At 39.7% G+C, this 20,186-nt stretch overlaps 1 protein-coding gene across 1 annotated transcript in view; it reads left to right on the forward strand.

Moving 5' to 3' along the window:
* MYO9A (myosin IXA) overlaps window positions 1-20,186 on the forward strand; it is a 302,278-nt gene that overhangs the window by 276,914 nt on the left and 5,178 nt on the right. Inside the window, exons 37-41 of the mRNA XM_043982938.1 lie at window positions 963-1,068; window positions 4,254-4,385; window positions 5,355-5,478; window positions 17,187-17,389; window positions 18,341-18,483. Of these exons, the coding sequence (XP_043838873.1) occupies window positions 963-1,068; window positions 4,254-4,385; window positions 5,355-5,478; window positions 17,187-17,389; window positions 18,341-18,483 (708 nt within the window). The remainder of the gene's footprint in view (window positions 1-962; window positions 1,069-4,253; window positions 4,386-5,354; window positions 5,479-17,186; window positions 17,390-18,340; window positions 18,484-20,186) is intronic.

The following is a 20,186-nucleotide window of genomic DNA, read 5'->3' on the forward strand; positions in this document are numbered from 1 at the left end:
ATTTAGACTCAAACAAGATTGATTTATTAACCAGATGATAATTGACTTGTTTGTGAATAAAATTGTTACTATTGGTATGTATTTGTGTCCACTGACTAGGGCATCCTCTTTTCTCATAGCACCGTACTTGGGAAACTGGATAAGTAATGAGAAAGTTGCTTAGTGGATTTAGAATTGTTTTAAAGGAAGTTGGATATCTGAGGTGGAATATCTGCAACAGGTTATAGCAGCTTATTGAGCTACCCCTTCCCCCGAAAAGACATCCCTCTCACAGACAGTAGATACTTTTGTGTTAGCCAGGATTCCATCTCTCTTGAACATTGCTGAAGGCATACTTATTGCCAAATTCTCTCCAACTCTCATTTTTCTCTAGACTTTAATCATGATGACATCCTCCCTATTTCAGTAAACTTTTGGTATCATTTGTAATTCTCAAATTTGAAGCATATTTTCATTTGTAACATTTTTGCTTCATTTATTTTCTGGTAACATATGGAAAGACATTTTAGTTCCATCAGTGGACTTTCTCCAGATCATATTTATAAAAGTGACATATTTAAAGGAAAATTTCCTTCACTTTTCTGTGATGTGGCTATTGTTGTTTACTTCATATACAAAAAGTACCACATCCTGATCTGAGTGTCTTACATTTTTTCCTGACTTTGTCCTTAGCTGTTAATGTCCAGTGTCCTTTGTACCTCTGTCCTCTAACAACCTCATGTCAGTGTTTTGTACTTTGAATTGTGTACAAGAAGGAGTAGAGTTCTGACACTCCCTAAAATCACGTTATGGCCTTTTTAAAATACCCTCTCTTTAGTCTCCCCGAGGTGTAAAGGAGTTGTTCTTCAAAACTGGTCTGCAGTAATATGAGGAATGGGCCACCCCTACTTAGCCTTTATTTGTCCAAGAGAAAGAGTAACAGATGGCATACCCATTCCTGTCGGGTTCACTGTTTCTTTTAGGTCTGCAAGAGAGAAAAGAGACCATCCATGGTGTATATTCTGTGATTGATCAGCTTTCCCGAACACATCTCAACACTCTAGAACGCCTTATCTTCCATCTGGTCAGGTAATTGCTCTGAGAAAAAAGAAAGATTTTTGTCGTTTTCCTAGAGTGCTTCTTAAATGTCGAGAGCTCATATTTCCATATTTTAGAGAAGATTCCAATACCTATGCATTAAGATATCTTTAATGAGAGAAGAAGGTAGCTAGAATTGCTTGTCTGCCATAAGAAAAGTAACCTCTTTATAGTATGCTACTATAAGACATTGTTTTCTTGAGCAGTTCATAGTCTCTATCCTTGGAAGAGTAATTCATTCTGTCTGCCTCAAAGCAGCACATCATGACTGACTAAATGTCCAATGTTAATGACTTGACCCATATAACTTCTGGGGTCAAAAGGATTCATGTATATAACATTGCTCTAACTCACCTACTCATAGGCCAAGATTTTAAGCCAGGGGTATTTTAGTTTCAACATAGAAAGGCCTAGGGCCAATCTCAATTTATGAGATGACAGCAGTCACTTAGAGGAAGGTGAATTCTTGTTACAATTAACCTGGTTTCTTGAGACATGGCAGTATAAGGACATTGTCCTTGAATGCAGTATATTCTGATTTTACTTGATAGAACAAGCTGTTGATCCTAAGGACCTCAGCAGGAGAAATCTAATGAAACTTGCAATAACAGATAGCCAAAAGAGCACTAGAGTGCCATACCAATCAAACTACCGAAAAATTATTGTATTGAGCTAGAAAAAACAGTACCAAAATGCATCTGGAGGAAGACTAGCAAGGGAATTGAAGGAAGATGGCCTAGTATAAGGCGACAATCATCAAAATAGTTTGATACTGGCTAAGAAATAGAGTGGTGGGTCAGTGGTAAATGACTATAGGATTCTTCTAGCTTCTAGTATAAGACCTCACTATTTGACAAAAACTGTTGGGAAAACTTGGAAAAGAGTTTTTCAGAAACTAGGCGTAGACCAACATCTTACATCACATAAAAAGATAAAATCAAAATGGGCACATGATTTAGACATGAAGGGTGATAACCATAAGCAAATTAAGAGAGCAAGGAATAGTTTACCTGTTAGATGTATAGAGAAGGGAAGAATTTATACCAAACAGGAGATAAAGAGCATTATGAAATGCAAAATGGACAGTTTTCGTTATTAATTTAAAAGATTTTTGCACAAACAAAACCAATACAACCAAGATTAGAAGGAAAGCAGAAAGCTGGGAAAGAATTTTTAGAGCTATTGTTTCTGATAAAGGTCTCATTTCTCAAATATGTAGAGAACTGAGTCAAATTTATAAAAATACAAGTTATTCCCCAGTTGATAAATGGTCAAAGTATATGAACAAGCAGCTTTCAGATGAAGAAATTAAAACTATATATATATATAGTCATATGAAAAAATGCTCTAAGTCACTATTGATGAGAGAAATGCAAATTAAAACATCTTGGAGATTAGCCAATATGACAGAAAAGGAAAATGATTATGTTGGAGATGTGGGGGAAAATGAGACACTGATACATTGTTGGTGGAGTTGTAAACTGATCCACATTCTGGAGAGCAATTTGGAGCTATGTCCAAAGGGCAATCAAGTTATGCAATCACATTGATCCATCAATACCACGACTAGGTCTCTCTCCCAAAGAGATCATATAAAATAGAAAAGGACCTACATGTACAAAAATATCTATAGCAGCTCTTTTTATGGTGGCAAAGAATTAGAAACTGAGGGAATACCCATTAATTGAGGAATGGCAGGACAAGTTGTGGTATATGAAAGTAATGGAATAATGTTGTGTGAGCAGAATGATTTCAGAAAAACCTGGAAAGACTTACATGAGCTGATGTTGAGTAAAGTGAGCAAAACTAGAACATTGTACACAGTAATAGCAACATTGTACAAACTATGGAGTTGAATACAGATTGAAGCACACTATTTTCACTTTTTTTGTTGGTTTTTTTTTTAGTGCTTTTTTCCTTTTGTTCTGATTCTTTCACAGCATGCCTAATGTGGAAATATGTTTAACATGATTGTATATGTATAACCTATATCTTTACATGCAATTGGAAAAAATAAAATGCTACTTACAAAAAATAAATGTGCTTTTGAATTAAAAACAAAACAAAAGAGCCCTGGAGTGGGAGCTAATAGACTTTAATTCCAGTCTAGGATCTACTTTTAATGAGCTATATGCAACATGGATAAGTTACTTTGCCACTCTGGGCCTCAGTTTCCTTATTCTTTGGTGAAAGTATTGCACTGAATCATCAACATTATGTGTTGATCAATTGTGATAGACTTGACTCTTCTCAGCAATACAACGGTACAAGATAGTTCTAAAGGATTCATCATGGAAAATATTCTACAAATCCAGGGGGAAAAAAAAAGAACTGTGGAATATAGATGCAGATTGAACCATACTATTTCTTTTGTTTTGGGTGCTGTTGTTTTTCTTTTTTGAGGTTTTTCCTTTTTGCTCTGGTTCTGCTTTCACAGCAAGACTAATGTAGAAATTTGTTTAATGTGATTGTACATATATAACCTATATCAGATTACTTGCTGTCTTGGGGAGGGGGGGAAAGGGAGAGGAGGGAGGGAGACAAATTTGAAACTAGAAATCTTATAAAAACAAATGTTGAAAACTATCTCTACATGTAACTGGAAAATAATAAAATACTTTTATAATTTAAAAGAAAGAAAGTAAGTATTGGACTGAGGCAATTTCTAAGATCCCTTTCTAATTCTAAAGTTCTATAAATCTGTTCATTTCAAAGGGAAAGGCTAAAATGACTACTTTAAACTAATGCGGATGTCCTTCTAGACTGTTTTAACCAGTACCTTACCATTGACAATTATAACAGTAATAATAAGTTCCTTTTATATAACACTTTAAGATTTACAAAAGATTTTACATGTATTATCTAATTTGAGCCTCAGAACAATATGATGTGGCAAATACTACATATATTATTAATCCCTTTTTACAGATGAGGAAACTGACTCTCAGACTACTTAAGTGATTTGCCTGTGATTGCACAGCTATCAGAGGTAGGACTTGACCACAAGTCTTCCTCATTCCAAATCCAGCTAACCTTCTTTCACCAAGCAGTGGCCCCATTGCTCCTCTCCCTCTGTACACAGACCTTTTTTATGCAGTGAAATGGTAGGGCAGGTTCCCTTAATTAGCATTCCCTTTTCACTCTGGTTTCTTGGTTGATATCTTTTGGTCTTTTAGGATTGCACTGCAAGAAGACACCAACCGCATGTCTGCAAATGCCTTAGCAATTGTATTTGCTCCCTGTATTCTTCGTTGCCCAGACACAACTGACCCACTGCAGAGTGTGCAGGATATCAGCAAAACAACCACGTAAGAATTACTGTGTTGTCCACTTCCAAAAGGTCTGGGAACCGTTCTGATAGCCAGGTCCCTTATAGTCATTTAACCTTGAGGTCAGAAGATGGTGGGTATTTTAAGTATTTCAAGTATCTTTTGGGGGGGGGCAGGGCAATGGGGGTTAAGTGACTTGCCCAGGGTCACACAGCTAGTAAGTATCAAGTGTCTGAGGCTGGATTTGAACTCAGGTCCTCCTGAATCCAGGGCCAGTGGTTTATCTACTGCATCACCTAGCTGCCCCCAGTCAAGTTTTTTTAAAAAATAAAAAAACAAGGGCTGAAGTTGAAAGAAGTCAGTCTAATTTCTCAATGTTTTCTCTCTTTGAGCAGAGTTTTTTATATCAGTTTCCTAAAAATTAGGAAACCCATTATTGAAATTTCACTCTCACTTGGGACTACATATAGTTCCCAAATAACTTTCTGACAACGCATTCCTACCAAGTTTCATATATCCTCTGCTTCCCTGAAACTGAATCTGCTCCCAACCTCATGACTTCAGATCTGGTCCAGAGTCCAAGAAAAGGACAAGTTCAGAGAATGGGCTTAACATTTCAGATTGCCTATCTTCACTTTGACCTCTCAGGGGACTGTTAGAGAATTCTTATATTAACCTTCCTTAAACTTTTTTTTTTTTTTTTTTGGTGAGGCAATGAGGGTTAAGTGAATTGCCCAGGGTCACACAGCTAGTAAGTGTAAAGTGTCTGAAGGCAGATTTGAACTCAGGTCCTCCTGATTCCAGGGCTGGTGCTCTATCCACTGCACCACCTAGCTGCCCCATAACTCTTAACTTATAGGAGTTTATTCTTCAGCTGAAACTATTACTCTTAACAGTCCTTCCTAGCTCCCTCCTTTTACCTCACCAAAAACTGGCCCCGAGTCCTGCTTTGCTCCAGCATGTCTGATCTTGAGCTTTCAGTTATACTTTCATCTCTTCCTTTTCCAGCTGTGTGGAGCTGATTGTTGTGGAACAGATGAATAAATATAAGGCCCGTCTCAAAGACATCAACAGCTTGGAGTTCGCTGAGAACAAGGCCAAGACCAGGCTGTCCCTAATCCGAAGATCAATGGTGAGATATAGGAGACACTACAGTCTCAGGGATAGTGGCATACTTTGTGGGTTCTCTCTAAAGTGAAACAAAGAGGCGTTCTCTGAATCCTCTTTGGTGAGCTCTAAGATAGCTTCTACTATTAAAAAGAAAGAAAGAAAGGTTAGTTCTCTAAGTGCCTTAGGCTTGGAGACATCTTAACTTTTTCTCTTGAGTTAGCCTTGTGTAAATTGGGCAGGCTTGCATGTTAAAGTCTTAAGATAAAAAGGTGAAGGCTGTAAATCAATTCTGCTCTCTTCTCATTTTTGGAAAATTAACCTACCTAAATGTTTCCTGTACTTCCTTCCAAAATATGATCCCGGGAAATATCACTTTGAGCAGTTGGGTCCAAGATTCTTATGTATTATGTGAGGACTTAATAGTTGTTGCTCTTATTTTTTAAAGTAACTTCTAAGATAATAGAGGTTTCTTTTGCAGTTTCAATGTACATTGAGTACAGTATCATGTATCCTGGGATTATTTTTTTTCTTTTTGTGCTGCTTGTTAGATTACTGCCTCTAGGATTTCCAGTGAGGCACAGAAAATCTCATTCCTACCCATTAATAAATCCCACAGTCTAAGAATATAAAAAACTGTCTTTCCCCTAGATTGAAGCATTGAGCATGAGGTTTCCACACACCCTTCCATTTTTCAGCATGTCTAACCAGCTTCAAAATAAACCATTAATGATAATAATCAGACCAACTCCACCATTCATAGTCTGTTTCCAAAACATATTTGATGTCACTACAAGTAAATACAATTTGTTCCCCACCGCACCTCATTCTAACTACATTTTGTTTGGGGAAAGCAATAAGTATCACTCTCTCTTCCACAGCTTCACAGTCATTGCTTGGGTTAGTATTAGATTAGATTCATTTCCTCTCTCACTGGGTGTTCAATACATATTTATTGAATGCACAAACATCTGCATGTGCTTTCTTGTGACAGCAAATAGGCAAGGTCAGCTGATCACAGGACCATCCAAATTTGTGTTGCAGAAACTAAGCAAAAGTTGCATTGAAAAAGTGAAGCCATTTCTGAAGCCTGCTCTTTTTTCAAGAGCACTGCTTTAAGAGTCCTAGCTAGGACAAGGCACTTGTCAAGTGGAAACACCTTTCCAATGCAGTAGTCACTTTGCAGACCATCTGGCCCAGCTGTGCTTTGTGCTGGTCCTGCAAAGAGATGATGGATCCAGCACATCCAAAGACTAGACATTCTCTTAGAGGGGGAATGACGTGTACTCTAACCTTCTGCTTTCCTTTTCATGTCCTTTCTAATCCAGAAACCTGTCCTCATTGCAGTTAGATTTATGAGCATAGCCCGCAATCCAATCCCGGTATGTATGAAACATGTTGTAGTGTATCACGGCTGCATCACATCCTTGCATGTCACTCATCCAGGAGCTGTATTGCTTGGTCATCGTCATGATTGTACACAGATCATGTGCAGCCCTAGGCCTCAACCTCAGCCCCCATTCTCACCCCTTAGCAAGGCCTTCCAGACAGGCGGACAGGGCTCTGGCAGACTCCCCTGCTTCTTTACCCTCCAGTGGTCCATGGTTATGGACCACTCTCCAAAACAACTTAAAGCGGGCAGCCTGAATGTCCTTTTGGCATCAATGCCCATCTTTTTCCAGGCTTTCTCTTGTTTTTTTTACTCTCCCAAATATGGTGTTATTGAATAAAATACATCTATGTGTTTGGTCTGTTTGATGGAGGGAAGGTAGGTGGCACAATGGTTAGAGCACTGGTCTTGCAATCAAGAAGATTTATCTTCATGAGTTCAAATTCAGCTTCAGACACTTGCTAGCTGTGTGACTTTGGGCAAGTTGTTTCACCCTGTTGGCCTCAGTTTCTTCATCTTTAGAATGAGCTGGAGAAGGAAATGGCAAACCACTCCAGTATCTCTGCCAAGAAAACCCCATTTGGGGTCATGAAGAGTTAGACACAACTGAAGCACAAGCTGAAAAGTATCTAAAAACTAGGCTAACAATTAGAATGCCAAAGATTTCACTCAACAAGTTAGGCCAGAATGAACAAATGGATGGCCTGGTTCTAGGCTTGGACATTAGAGTTTATTCAAATTCTTCTGGTCCTTCATCCCTAGTTTTGCAGATGGACTTTAGTGCCCCCTGATCCATAACTGTTTCTACAAAGAAAGGAGATAGACAATAGAGGGGAAAGAGTAAAAATGCCATGTAGTAGACACAGCTTATTTCAACAAAGGAGCCTTCTGCCTATTTAGTGCCTTGTTTTAACAATGGCTTAAGACAAAAAGTCTCAAAATGGAAGTTGAAACCAGCAATTTACTCTCTAGATATTGACTACAGGAACCAATCAAAAGATAGAAATCTTAATGCATTCACAGCATAAAAAGAATTCTTGGTCCCTCTCGGTCTTCTGTCCATACCTTCAGATTGTAATAATAGACTATAATATCATTTTTTTTAAAAAATAGGAGTAAAAAGATATGTTCTGATGGGGGTGGGGGGTGTCACTGAAGTTAAGCTAGAATGTTAAGGCCTTTTCCTAAGCAGTTTTCACAGAATTGTAGCTCTAGTGCTAGAAAGGACCTTGGGAAATCATCCCACCTAACCCTTTTACAGATGAAAAACAGAAACCAAGAGAGGTGAAGTTACTTGCCCCAGATCGCACAGTTGTTAAGTACAGGAGCAGAACCATGACTCCTGCCTACAACTCGCTATAAGAGCTGTTCCCATTCTCCACCCCTTTGCCTCCCCTATACATTCACTGAGATGTCCTGGCTTTGTTTTATATGAAGAAAGTTGAGCAAGGTGCAGGGCTCCCTTTGAGGACCAAGTGTCATGTCCTGGTTTAGTGATAGAAGGAACAAGACCACAAACAGCTGATGAAAAGGTAAAGGGCAGCTAGGTGGCACAGCGGATAGAGCACTGGCCCTGGATTCAGGAGGACCTGAGTTCAAATCCGGCCTCAGACATCTAACACTTACTAGCTGTGTGACTCTGGGCAAGTCACTTAACCCCAATTGCCTCACCAAAAAAAAAAAGATAAAGGGAGATTATATTGGAAGGGCAAGGTAAGAAAAATGGAGATGCATTAGTTTCTAGGAAGTAGATTGAGACCTCCCCTCTACTTGCTCATTTTCCCTTGTCATTCTGGCTTTTCCTCTTGCCCTTACCTAGTTCTTGAACTCTTCTCAAAAAACTCTCCCTGGCCCCAGTCCTGTCTTGTTTTTGACACCTCAGTCAAGAGTTAGGTTGGTGCCAGCATTGGCCACTGCCTCAATCTGCGGTGTCTGAAGAGCCATGGGCTGCAGGAGGACATGGAATGACAGACTGAGCCATTTTCTCAACAAGGATACAGTAGTTATGGACTGACTCACTACTTCCCTTCCTGGAAATCACTTTGTATGGGGGGAAAGAAGTGAGTCAGCCATTAATTTAAACTATACAGTTTCAAATCATATTAACATAATGAAACATGATTTGTCAGGGATGGTCGATCAGGCAAAAGTGATTTTTTAAAATAATAAATGCAAAATTACATAGTAATCTCAGAAAATTTAGCTATTTTCTACTAGGCTTAATTAGCTTCCTTGATTTTTTTATACTATACTATGGCAGAGAAGAAGGGACTGTGTTAATTGAATAACCCTCAATTTTCAAAGAAAATTGACTATACAAATCAGATAAACTAGATTTAATACTACTGGTTTTTAAAATAAAGGATGGAGTGGCTAGGTGGCACAGTGGATAAAGCACCGGCCCTGGATTCAAGAGTACCTGAGTTCAAATCTGTCCTTAGACACTTGACACTTACTAGCTGTGTGACCCTGGGCAAGTCACTTAACCCCCATTGCCCCGCAAAAAATAAAATAAAGGATAATTCTATGTGCTAAATTTCCATTTGAAAAGATGTAATTTCATTTTGAAAATTAAACTGCTATAAATCACTATAATATACTTTCTTTTTTTTTTCTTTTTTTTTTTTTTTAGTGAGGCAATTGGGGTTAAGTGACTTGCCCAGGGTCACACAGCTAGTAAGTGTTAAGTGTCTGAGGCCAGATTTGAACTCAGGTACTCCTGACTCCATGGCAGGTGCTCTATCCACTGCACCACCTAGCTGCCCCATAATATACTTTCAAGTAAGGGGGTGGAAACTAAGGAGTTAAAAAAAAAATGTTTGTCACTGAAGTATGTTTCATCTATGGCTACAATTTCAGTAGCTGTTCTCAGGTCCAAACAAATTGGACTTACTCTGTCTTATTCCTTCTCCTGTCTTCATGCCTTAGTATATAAGGCTGTCCCCTATGGCTGGAATGTACCCCTTCCTCACAACCCACCCTTAGATTCCCTGATTTCTTTCAAAGCTTAGCTCAAACACTACCTTCTAAGGTAGTTCAGACCCTCATCTCCTCCACACTATACATCCAGCCTTCACACAGATAATTTCAGGAAGGATGCTGAAGGTGTCTAGAGATAGCAGTCTTGTGTTTCACCAGGCTGGAATGAAAGGGGAAGAAACCCTCCATCCAGTCTTAAGGTTGAAAGTAAAAGCTTGTACTCACTTGTGAAAGAATACCAGAAAGGTGACCAGTCTTCAGCCTTTTGGATGAGAAGGAACTGTCCCTGTGTCTCATGGAGAACTTTCTGTTCCTCTCAGGCTTATTATCATTTTCACCAGCCGCTAGAAAGGGAGCATATCCCTGTGGAATAAAAAGGGAAGGGAAGGGGGCAGGGAGACACAGGTTGGTTAGAACAAGTTGGTTAGCACTAGTTAATTTTCATTCACCCCTATGCAAAAAATCAGAATCTTTGTCTAGCAAAAATTGTGCCACTCCAATAAATGGAGAGCCTCCAACCCTAGAAAAGATGGAGAGCAAATTTCATTTAGCACCCCTTATGATACTAGTATGCCATCTTGTAAGTAGGATTATGATTATTCACTCCCCATGCAATTTGGAACAGAGTTGGAAGTCAGGGTTTGAGTTACGCACTAAATACCCACTTACCTTATAAACAGCAGGTCTCATTCTTGTGATTTATGTAGATGTATATGCTTCTTTTTTTCTATTGTAGCATTTTAAAGGTACTTCATTCCCAGACTAGTTCATTATCTTTTCCTTAAAACCTCTCTTTCCTCCTAACTTTTCTATTTCTAGTAATGATTCCACTATTCTTCTGTTTGCTAAGGATGGAAACCTTATTGTTATCTTTGACTTTTCCCTTTCTCTGTGCTACCCCCAATCTAATGAACCACCAATATCTGTCTAATGGTTTTCATATTCCTCTCCTCGTTTCTGTTTCCACTGTTACCACCCTAGTTCAGACCCTCATCTCCTCCACACTGTACATCCAGCCTTCACACAGATAATTTTCTTAATTCACAGATGAACTATGTTATTCTGTTGAAACACTCTCAATGGCTCCCTGTCATCTACAGAATTCCTTAGCTTGGCATTCAATAACTTTTGCAACCTGGCACCAACCCAACTTTTTAACCTTATCTGATGTCACGCCCTTTTAGATATTCTGCACTTCAGCTAAGCATGACTGCTTTCCATTCCCTAAATTTACCCTGTTTGCTTCTTCCTCTCTTCACCATATCACCAGAGCTGCGATTCAATCCCTCTTTGCCTCCTATAACCATCTTTTGAGATTATCTCTATTTCTTAGTGAAACCTGCTTTTATTCTCCCACCCTCAGCTGCGATGCCTTCCTCAAATCTCAAAACCTTATTTGTGGTATTTCATCTAGGCATTACTTTTTTCTAATTTTTGTTATAGTTTAGGGTATACCTGGCTTCCTACTCTTCCTTGAAGGCAGGGACCATGTCTTATTTATCTTTGTAACCAACCACACAGACACCCCTCCCTTACCTTGTAAATATTAGGCACTTAATAAAATGCTTGTTGACTTAAAATTATTGAATTTTAAATGGAATATTAATTAAGAACCTTTGTATTTAAGTGCCAAATTTATGACACTTTTTGGTATAGTGGAAAAAAATAGGGGCCCAGGATACTAGTGGCTGCACTGCCACTTAATCACGTCTGGACTATTACAAGCCACTTCTCCTCTCTGAAGCTCAGTTTTCTTACACAATGAAAACAATACCCCCATACACACATACACCTCTGCCTTTTCTTGCAAAGAATTAATATTGGAACTAAAGCACTGCAAGAGAAAAAGTTAAAATGTTCTAGTTTCCAGAACAGTGTAGTGTGGTACACATAACACAACAGTGAAGTTGGGGGTTTGGTATGGGCAGCAGGTTAATGGTGGCCACATTGTATAAGCCTCCACTCTCCAACTGCCACCTTCCAGGCTTTCTTTACCACGTGGTGCCAGGGCAGGAATCTTCTTCAGGAAGTTTGCCATGATCTCCCCTTCCTACTACCAGACTGGTTTGCCTGCCTCCTGTCCCCTCCCACCTCAGCACCATGAGTGCCTAATTGTCATTAAAACTAACACGCCCTAGAGCTCCCTCTGGTCTGGCCATGCCTCCGTTATCATCAGTTCACACAAGCAGGTAATCCTCCCTGAGGTTCAAATGGTGCTGCCTCAAAGTTGTTTGACCTTTTAAGAGAGCATTGGTGAAACAGGAGACAAGAGAGGAAGTAATGGTGGTCCCAGAGACAAGGGAGGCTACTCAACTCAGACCTCCCTTGAGAGCAGTTTTTTTTTTTTCCCTTTAAGGAGCTTGGTATCAAGAAGATAGACATGGGGGCAACTAGGTGGCGCAGTAGATAAAGCACTGGCCCTGGATTCAGGAGGACCCGAATTCAAATCCAGCCTCAGACACTTGACACTTACTAGCTGTCTGACCCTGGGCAAGTCACTTAACTCTCATTGCCCTGCAAAAACAAAAACAAAAAAGATGTTAGACATGCACACAGAGTATGTATGCCATGTGAATGAATACAGACAAGGGGGCTACACGAATAAAAACAGATTCTCAGATCATTACACATTTTTATGTTTTTGATAAAGGCATCCAGTATTATGAAGTTGCCTTGAATATGATTTTTGCTAAATCCCATCAATATTTTAAAATTTTTATTCCAAACCTAAACACCCCTGAAAAAAATGAACATTTCCACATATATATGGAACACAAAAAGGATTGTATTTGAAACCATGTTTTTAAAAATAGGTACATACTATATAGGTATATATGCACATGTGCATGTATATGTAATAAACTCCATCCATTCCTTTGAAAATTGTCTTGCTTGTCTTTGCTTCCTCCTGAATTTCTTTCTTTTCTCTTTTGTGCCTTTAAAAAAAGTGTTTCTGGCACTTTAATCCCTTTGTCACCCCCTCTATTTTACCCCAGACTTTTAAAGGAGGAAAAAAACAACCTTATAACAAATGAACATAACCAAGCAAAGCAAATCTCTATAATGGCCACATCTAAAAGTCTCTCCATTCTGTTCTGCACTTTGAGCCCATCACTCCTCTTTCTTTTCTTAGTCATAATTCTTGAGAAAGTTACCTGTACTCACTGCCTCTAGTTCCTCTACACCCATTCCTCTTTCCTTAGAAGTCTGGTTTCCTGCCTCATCACTCAACTGAAACTGTTCTCGCCACCATTTCCAGTGATCTCTTAATTACCATATCTAATGGTCCTTATCCCAGCCCTTCTCAATCTTTTTGCTGCCTTTCATTTTACTGGCCACTCTCTTCCTCTGAATAGGCTTTCTTCTCAGGGTTTTTGTGACATGCTGTTTCCTGGTTCACCACCTGCCTGTCTAGAAGATCCTTCTTAGTCTACCCATAGGTATTTCCCAACACTCTATCCTAGGTTCTTTTTTCCCTCTCTTCTCTCTCTTGGTAACACCATTACCTCTCATGGGTTTAATTATATCTATGTATATGAACCCCCAGATTTATACATCCTGTCATGGTCTCTTTCCCGAGCTTCAGTCCCACATTGCCAAATGCCTATTGCACATTTGAAACTGGATATTCTAGAGATAATTTTAATCTAAACATGTCCCTAACTAAACTGTTTCTTTCCCCCAAATCCTCTCTTCTTCCAAGCTTCCCTATTTGTGTTGAAGGCACTACTATCCTTCTAGAGTCTCAGGTTCACCATCTCACTAATATGCTGGACTTCTCACTCTCCTTTACTCCATGCAGCCATTATTCATTTGCCAAATCCTGCCATTTCTACCTTCACCACTGTTAGAAATAAAATTCGAAACTCCCCTTTTGGTGAATCTATGAAGGCTTTATTGCATTCTTGCAAGAATGGGCACACACTGCAAAGGAATTGCACACACTCACTATGGCAAGCTCCCTTTTTTATTTCTAATCCTAACTCAAAATTCCCTCCCCTCCATTCCCCATTGACTGGGTACCAGGAAGTGCACAATCTTTCTGGAATATCTCTACATATTTCTCCTTAACATGTTCCCCCTTCCATTACATACATCACATGTGCCATCTCCCCTCCCAGGGGAGTGTCAGTTAATATGTATAAGCTAATTAAGTAAGCAAAGTACAGATTGAGCCTAATCTTTGGCATACTAAAATACTGGGCTTGAAACTCCCTTCTACAATCTTTCTTTCTTACCCATACTCCCTCCTACTTCCTGTTTTTCGGAGATAACAGCATTTTCTAGTGCAACATTGCTTTATTTCTCTGTCACATCTCTTGCATCTAACCCCTTCTCTCTTTTCACAGAGCTGCTTCCCAGTTCAAGCCCTTATTGCTTTCAAAGCAATTTTCCTTAAGCATAGATCTGACCATGTGCTATTATTCACCCAATTCCACTGGTTTCCTGTTGCTTCTAGAATAAAATATTTAGTTTTTAAAGCCTGACCCCAAAGCAACCTTTCCAGCCTTGTTGGATGTTACTCCCCTTTCCCACATTATGATGCAGCCACCTGGGCCTTTTCTCCATTGCTCACACAAGAGTCCATCTTGCAACTCTGACCTTTGTATTGGCTGTCCTGTACTCCTGAAATGCACTCTGTCCTTCCTCAGCTTGACTTTACAGAGACCAACAATACTTTGCAGATATATTCAGGCAGCATGGATGTATGCAGCCTTTCCTTATCCCCCAACTGCTTGTTCCTTCCCTTCTAGGCTACCTTGGATTTAATGACTAGGGAGAGAAAGAGAGAGAGAGAGAGAGGCACACACACACACATACACACATGCATTTATATGTATATATTTGTTTTTACATTTATGCTATACATATTTTATATATACTAAATTGTTTGCCTCTTTAGAATATAAGTTCATTGGGAGCATAGATTGTTTCATTCTTTGTACCTGTATCCCCAGTACTTAGCAAAGAGACTAGCACATAATAGGTGCTTAATAAGTACTTATTGATTGATTAAATACTTTTACAAAAAGCTTTCTTTGATTGGAAATTGTAGATTTTGGCTATGATATTCCTGGAACAATTCCTTTAAAGGTTTCTTTCTCAAGGTAATCAGTGAATTTTTTACTTTGCTCTCTGGTTCAAAAAATTCAAAAGAAATTCCCTCTTCCTTTTTAAATATAAACATTTTATAGGTTCCAGTTTGTAAACTAAGTTGAATTTTTTGAAAATTTATCCCCAGCTTCTCAAATTGGCACCATGCAGAGATTGAGTACATGGCTAGAAGCCAGTCTCAGATAAATGACACCAAGAATATTTCAACAACCTCTTTATAAACCATCTCAGCACCTGCCCTTTTCCTCTAAAGTGAAACTCTTAAAGAATGGAGGAGATATATGGGAATCATTTAAGAAGGGGGAAATGAGGGAAGTTACTCATTTTCTTCTTAAAAGGATTTGAATAAAATCTTCCTGAAGTTAAGGCATTTAACTGTTAATGTTAAGGTCTGGGATAGAGCCAGATAGTAAGGAATAATTGATCTCCATTGGTTCTGCAGTATTCTGCTTATTCTACTGCCACATTATGCTCCCTTTCATTGGCTTTATGAGAGATAAATATGTCAGTGTCTGCCACTTAATCTGAAAATCTTTGAGGTCATCCATTCTTGTGAGTTAACCTTTACTGTGTTTACCTATGGCCCTAATGCTTCTGTACTTATCTTAAAGCAAAAGGTTTTTCCTCCTTCCCCCTCTCCATCTTTTGAATCCCTACCCATCCTTTAAAGACTAATTTATAATTCACCTCTTCCTTGAAGTTTTCTGTGATCCCCCTATCAATAACACTCAGCTTTGCACTGATTACAACGGAATAAATATCCCCCCGGGAACCCATACATTCTAGTGAAATATTTATTTTAGGGAAACAAATTTGTTTGGATCCCTGAATTTATTAAGAGAACACAAGAAGCTCTGGTAAATTGGAACTGTTCTCCAGTCTTTGCCAGAGCCCTCTTCCTGTGAAAAATGGTGCTACCAAACCTGTTCAATGTTGTCCTTGAACTTCCTGAGCTTCCAAAAGCTACTTTAACCTTTTTCCATTAGCCCTGTTAGATGGCTTTTTGCAAATACAAGGCCTTAATGTGTTATAGGCCAAACATTTGGAGTCTTAGTGACAGTCTGGTCTCTTAGATGTTTTAGAGGCCTTCACATCATGTAACTGTGTACCTTTTGCTGCTTTTGTGCTCTTTGGTTTTAGGGATCCAGAAGGACTCGGAAGTCAGCCCAGTCAGATTGCCTTCCTTAATTCTCTTGTTTTTTGCAATATGGATTCAGCTTGGTTCTCTTTGTTAAATCTCCCAAAGTGTTGCAGCCACCTATTTTGTGATGAAAGTGATCTTTGCTTCCCATTATTTCTTTCATCTCTTTGTCTAGACTAATTCTTTCCCCTTAACACATTCTACCTTGTGTAATTCTTATGCTTTATCCTGTCCACCAGAGGACAGAGCCGCCTTTTTTTCTTTTTCTTTTTTGTAGCCCCTTATCTAGCAGCAAATGAGTGCATTCTACTGTTTCTGGTTCTTGTCTAAAAAAATTTTTAACTTCTTGGTCACAAGTTCACCCCCAGGAAACCAGAAGTAAAAATAAAGTCATCATGTAATTTCTTCTTTTGTTTCTATTCATCTACAAAATTACTCCCTATGCTCTTATTTCGCACTGCCAATTCAAGCAAGGGTGAGAAGGCAGTGACATCTACATCTAAGATGAATCTGTTTTCCTCCATTTCCCTAGCAAAAACAACCCCAAACCTATTGCATTTCACCATTGTAAGTATATATGTTCGTAAAAACATTTGGAGTGAATACCATTCCATTATCAGCCAAGCCAAATTCAAAGTGAGAACAAGGAGCTGACAGATGTCTTAGTTATGCTCTCTTCCCTATGATTCCCCTCCTGTATGTAAGGGAGTACTTTTCTTGATGTAGGCAGGATTTTACAGTGATGACAAACACCTTTATAAAGGCCCATGGTGTATTGTGCCATATCACTATGACTGGTTATGCTTTTCCAGAACACTGACAAATTTCATGTGGGGCATATGGGTATTTACATAATTAAGGTAAAGAATGCTTAAAATCTTCTTATGTGTAGTATCCCTCCACCCCCTCAGATTTTTTGCAATAAAGTGTCAATATGTTTGTGTCGAGTGGATGTTGTCTTAGTATCGTAAGGCCCCTGCCAATGATGATTTGTGTGCATTTATTATCTCAACTCATCCAGTGGACTGAAAGCATGCTCCTTGTCCTAATGTTCTCTGACCAGAGACTATGCAGACGTGAAGCTTTTTGTATGGGTGTTTCTCTGCAGGGTAAAGGGCGTATTCGAAAGGGAAACTACCCAAGTCCATCATCTCCTGTTGCAGTCCGACTGCCCTCCATGTCTGAAGTTCCAGAAGAAACTGTGACTAATGAGGAGGCAGTAGAGATAGATGTCACAGAGCAGCAGCAGGCAGCTATGCAACACGAAGAGCGGGTCCTGACTGAGCAGATTGAGAACCTACAGAAAGAAAAGTGAGTTTCCAGAGTGGAAGGGGGAAGAACATTGGTTTGATTTCCTTTTATGAAGACAATGCTCCCTACACAGCATACTGTGTAGTGGAATCAGCCATGGAATGGGATGCAGGAGATCTGACTTCTGTTTCTGGGGCTTCTAACATCAAGGAGGCCACATGCTTTCTCTGGGACATGTGTTTTGAGTTACTCCATTAATGTTCATTGGTGAGATCCCTGGCCTGCATTAAATGTGATTAGTTGGTTGTCAGGGTTCCATCTGAAGTACACTTAACCTGACTACATGGGAATCAGACCCATGGGACATTTTTTAGAGCTAAAAAGGACCTTGTAGATTATACCAAATAAAGAAACAGGCCCAGAGAAGCTGACTTGCCCAGTCATAGCTAGTCAGTGGCACAAGTAGGACTAGGACCCAGATCTCCTGACACCTACTACTCTTTTCCCTAAAGCTCTGCTGGCCTCCACCCTTGCTCAGCAGGCTTTCAATTAAATATAAACAAAACATTCAGCAAGTCTGAGGAGAGAACAGCAAGGTTGTGAACCTATCATCAGGGTTTAGACTTAGAAGGAGTAAGTGGAAGCACCATTATCAAAAAGAATAGAGATTCAGACTCCACTAAAATTTGGACCTTCTCATTAACAAATGTCCTGAGCAGGGAGAAAGATAGCCTGCTAAGTGTTAACCAGCTCCTGGCTAGAGAAGAATGGGGAGAAAGGGGGGGAGTGGGGAAAGAAGACTATTTCCTACATCCTTCCCCCTTATTTAAAAGACTTGACCTTTATTATTTGTTGTTTTGCTTCAGGGTGAGGTAATATCTTTTTCACTGTCGGAGCTATAGTGAATGGGATAGTACCAGTCCCTTGTTTTCCCATCTCCAGGGCCTTTTTTTTTCCCCTAGTGCTTTCTTCAGCTTGGGTGCTAATGGTCTTCCTGATTGGGTTTTGCAGGGAAGAACTAACATTTGAGATGCTTGCCTTGGAGCCCCGGGCCTCAGATGACGAAACACTTGAGTCTGAAGCCTCTATTGGGACTGCTGATAGCTCTGAGAATTTGAACTTTGACTCTGAAGGAGCCTTCTCTGATAAATCAGGTAAATGAGGTAGTTGGATCGTGTATGTTTTCTTATGTTTTTGTTTTGTTTGGGGCAGGGGGTTGTTTTTTGTTTTTTGCGGGGCATTGAGGGTTAAGTGACTTGCTCAGTCACACAGCTAGTGTCAAGTGTCTGATGCCAAATTTGAACTCAGGTCCTCCTGAATCCAGGGCCGGTGCTTTATCCACTGCGCCACCTAGCTGCCCCTTCCTATGTCTTTGATCACCGAAGAGACAGAAATTCCCAACATGTGAGATAATGCCCAGACGTCTCCCTTCAACTATAGTACTTAAACTGCCAGCTCTCTCATCCTTCCCAATTTGAAATGACCTCTGAGTCTTAGGACCTGCAGTGCTCATGGGCAGTGAATTAGGAATAAGTGAATAAATTTTTAAAGCATTTATTAAGCACTTACTGTGTGCCAAGATGATGCTAAGCACTGCAGATACAAATAGTGAAATCAAGGCAATTCCTGTTCTTAAGGAGCTCACATTCTAACTGGAGGAAACAACACAAAAAAGAAAATTCTGCTGTGGAGAAAGGGAAAGACCCAGAAGCCCTTAAGGATGCAACAGTGGAGAGGATGGCAAGACCTCAGGGCTCTTAGGTTGTATCGCTAGTTCATTTGACAGATTGTGAAAGTCAGGAGAGCATAGATGTGAGGGCCCAAGGACTGCAGTGACAAAGCAGAGGGTGACTCGTCTTCCCCAAAGGGATGGAATTGATGTCTCCCATGTCATACGTTCAGTGTAAACAGACAGACAGCCCTGATGGGTGCTGGGTGACCCAGGACTGGTGGAGGAGGTAAAATGATGGTGTCTACTTGCCACTTCCCACACAGCCCAGCTGGGTTCTGAGCTGCCATGGGGAGAAAGAGTGCCCCTGTTAGGCAGCTGGTTTTCAGCCCCTTTGTGCACAAAGATTTCTGCTGTTCTCAGGTGCTAAAGATTTCAAATCATGATTTCTTCTGTTAAACTTTCTGTGGGATAAGTCCTAAAGGGGAAAAGGTTTCTCTTTGCCATGGTTGAAAGCTAAAAGCACAACAAATACTGTAACCTGGTCTCTGGCCCACCTTATAAAGCAGGGTCTCTTCATCTTTGTTGTATGTCAGTCATAGCTCCCTCTGGCAGTATCTGATGAAACCTATGGACTCCTCCTCTGAATGATGTTTTTAAATACATAAAATAAAATACATTGGATTACAAAGAAAACCAATTCTATTGAAATACAGCTAGCAAAATCTTTTTTAAACAAGTTCTTGGGGGGCAGCTAGGTGATGCAGTAGATAGAGCACCAGCCCTGGATTCAGGAGGACCTGAGTTCAAATCCAGCCTCAGACACTTGACACTTACTAGCTGTGTGACCCTGGGCAAGTCACTTAACCCCAATTGCCTCACAAAAAAAAAAAAAAAAAGTTATTGGGCCTCAGGTTAATAACTCCTGATCTAGAATATCTGAGAGGGAAGTTAAATGCCCCTGGGGTGGTGTAAGGGGTTGACATCTTAGGTAGGTCACTGAACTTTCAAAGGAGGAAAGGGAGATTCTTTCTCAGCAACATGGCCACACACAGTCCTCCCTAGGTTATAAACTTGAGGAGTCATGAAATGAATGGCATTCCCTTGTTGATTCTGCCTGTGTCTCAGGTAAATCTGCCCAGACTAACCTTTGGTATATATATATATATATATATATGTATGTATATA

Source organism: Dromiciops gliroides, chromosome 2 (assembly GCF_019393635.1).
Source record: "Dromiciops gliroides isolate mDroGli1 chromosome 2, mDroGli1.pri, whole genome shotgun sequence".
NCBI lineage: Eukaryota > Metazoa > Chordata > Mammalia > Microbiotheria > Microbiotheriidae > Dromiciops > Dromiciops gliroides.